The 2958-nt window shown below is 48.6% G+C and overlaps 1 protein-coding gene across 1 annotated transcript; it reads right to left on the bottom strand.

Moving 5' to 3' along the window:
• Positions 1-267: 267 nt before the first annotated feature.
• On the bottom strand, positions 268-2492 carry LOC114732125 (thaumatin-like protein 1). Its single transcript, XM_028919418.1, has 3 exons — positions 2111-2492; positions 1210-1912; positions 268-1087 (listed from the first exon to the last, which is right to left on the bottom strand). Exons 1-3 carry the CDS (start codon positions 2262-2264, stop codon positions 961-963), a joined length of 984 nt encoding a protein of 327 aa, XP_028775251.1. The 5' UTR covers positions 2265-2492; the 3' UTR covers positions 268-960.
• Positions 2493-2958: the final 466 nt, after the last annotated feature.

Raw genomic sequence — 2958 nt, 5'->3', positions numbered from 1 at the left:
ATTCCGTGTTTGAATATTTTTTCTTATTATGCCGGACAGAATATCATTTGAGATTTGACCAGATTGACACATTCCTTCAATTCAAGATCAATTTGTTGGTTGAAACTGAACAACCATTTCATGACATAAGATCATAGTTCTTTTGTTCCAATACAAAATGAAAGCCACAAATCATAGTCATCTGGCACTATATATGCGCATATGTCTCATTTCGCGTGTTTAATTATTACCACGCCGAAGTACCATATATATATGGACATAGTTTTGTATAAGCCAAGAGACATATTTATTCAGTACACGATCGTCAAGATCAGCATTATTTATAGTGACGCCATCCTTGAAAGGCGACGTCAATGATTTTGTATGGAATAATGAGAATGACGAATATAAAATAAAAAAAAAAGGGAATGCTTTAAGTTCGCAACCACAAGATTATTATGGCGGGGCGAAGTGTATGGGTTGCGTGTGTGAAGGACGGTGACGTTGAGAGTTGACCCATTTCACACATAAAATATATGGCAGTTGAATACTTACAGATAAATAAACGCAGCAGATGATGAATGACCTAATCAAGAAGAGAAGCTAATTAAATGAAGAGCAATATGCGGTTCCGAAGAGAGCAGGTAGTAGATCGTGTCGGAGCGAAAGAGCATTGAGATTGGAATGGACTCAAAATATGAAAGGAATATGTCCGCCCGCACAACATCACATCGGGAATATTAGCAACAAGCAACATCTCTTTACTTAATATATGCACGGATCTGTGCGGCCCACTCCAACTTGCGTTTGGTCAGCAGTGAGGGCGGTGCGGCCTAAAATGATCGAAAACGCCACCTTCATTCTTCCCTCAACAACCGTCCCTGTTGCCACTGCCGGGGAGTGAGAGTGCCCCTCCCAGCTAAGTTGAAGAGCACAGGCCACCTAATTCGTGCAAGCAGCCACCAACAAACAATAATGAGGCTAACTCATCAACATCCCAAATACTGCCATCCCTCCAACCAGAGCCCACTCCATCCTCCACCTCACTCCTCCGCCGCCTGCTACGTCCGCTGCCTCTGCGTATTTCTCCTTCCCCGCCTTCATCACACTGCATCATTCAACAGCTTCCGCATTACCATCTCATTTTTATTATATCAGCAAATTAAATAACCCCTTTCTCAGGCATTACTCATATACATGGGTACGGTGAGGTGTCGTCTTTGTGTTTACCTTGTGGTGGGGCCGGCGCAGAATGTGACCACGTAATTGGCGGACGAGCAGGTGAAGGTGCTCGTCCCGTCGTCGTACGCGTAGCTGTAAGCACGTGGGCACGCCGCCTTGAAGAATTCCGAGTACCTGCTCGGCTTGCACGTTTGAGGAGTCGCGTACTCTCCGCTGCAGCAGTACTCTGCCTCCCCGAATGCCTCGCACGCACTCTTGCACGCCACCCCCTCCTCCCCTCCGCTCGCGCCGTACGTCACCTTCAACTCCGTCGGGCATGGCCCGTTCAGATCCACCACGCACCCCGTCGACGTGCAGTTCCCTCCGCCCGCGCCCCCCTGCGGCTCCACCGTCATCGGAAGGTTGTAGCCGTCCACCAGGCTCACGTCGTAGAAGTCCATCCCCTCCGCTCCGTTCAGAGTGAACTCCGCCAGCGTGGCCGGTGGGGCGGCACCGCCTCCCCCGCATTCCACGCCGGAGGAGCCGCAGTCCCCGGTCACGCAGGAGAACTTGCCGGTGGAGTCCTGGGAGCAGAGGGTCCGACCCCACAGGCGGCCGGACCAGCCGGTGGGGGCAGTGATGGCGTTGGATTCACCCGGTTGGAGGACGAAACCGGTCGTTGAAAGCTGCGGAGTTCCGGCGCCGGACAGAATGCCGGGCCATACCGGGTAGCTGCACTTGTTTACGATGGTGAACGTCGCAGAATACGAACCTGCACGTGACAAACAATGCGAGAACCAAGTAATTATTTATAGGAGAAACAGATAAATTGGTTGCGGGGAGACGTCGCGTTTGAAGCACAAAGAACATGCGTGCATTTGGTGAGTTTAATGTCCTGGGTTGGAGAGGAAACAGGGAGCGGGGAATGAGGAGCAGAATATGGTGAGAATGATGAAGAGTATAAGCTTACCTGTTAACAGGAATCGAAGGAGAAGGAGAGAGAAGAAGGTGGTAGCGAATGGAGCAGAAGAGGCCATGATTGAGAGAGATATGTACGAGGATTGGAAGGAGGTCACAAGGAGGATGGGATACTTATACAGAGATGGCTGGGGGGGGGGGTCCATTTATAACAAAGGCACATGCACGGATCACTTACAACATGGATGCGCAAAGAGTGAGGAGGTCGGCAATATGTCTGATTGTTTATCGATGGGTGAGGAATAGAGTTGGTATAAATTATTATATGAACGAAACGTACAGAAGATAACAAATGAATAAATAAATAAAGAATGGGAATCATAAGGGGGAGAGACAGGCTTATTGAACAAATCAAGAGAGGGCTGACACAAGTGGGGTGTTTGGACGGCTACGAATTCAGATGCAGAGAGAAAAGGGAATGGATATGAATAAGGAATGGGATATTTGGACGGGAGGGAAGCGTTTCGAGATGAGAAGTGCTCTACTAGCATTGCGCCGCTGCATAGTATTCTGCTGGTTTCAACTCCTGAGAGGTTCTTTGCCATGGGGCTGGGCTGCCATCACAATTTAAATTTACAATCATGTCACCTCAGTGTCCAACACTCGACGCCTCTTCCTTCCCACTGCGCTCACTCCCACACGCCTTCACGCCTCTCCCATACAAAATAAATACGAGTAAACACCAATCCCCACTGCATAACCAGCACATCACGCTGTCTTCTCATTAAATTTATGAACCCGCCCAAGAATCTGTCTTCTCCCGTCCTCATTTTAAAAATTAAAAGCTCCTGGGCTCTTTGCTGTCCTACAAAATCTCTTTATTTTGAACGTGTTTTCATT

Source organism: Neltuma alba, unplaced genomic scaffold (assembly GCF_004799145.2).
Source record: "Neltuma alba isolate B1F8T4 unplaced genomic scaffold, ASM479914v2 tig00012878_pilon, whole genome shotgun sequence".
Taxonomy (NCBI): Eukaryota; Viridiplantae; Streptophyta; class Magnoliopsida; order Fabales; family Fabaceae; genus Neltuma; species Neltuma alba.
Note: the sequence above shows the minus strand (reverse complement) of the source record. Positions and strands in the feature narration are given on the sequence as shown.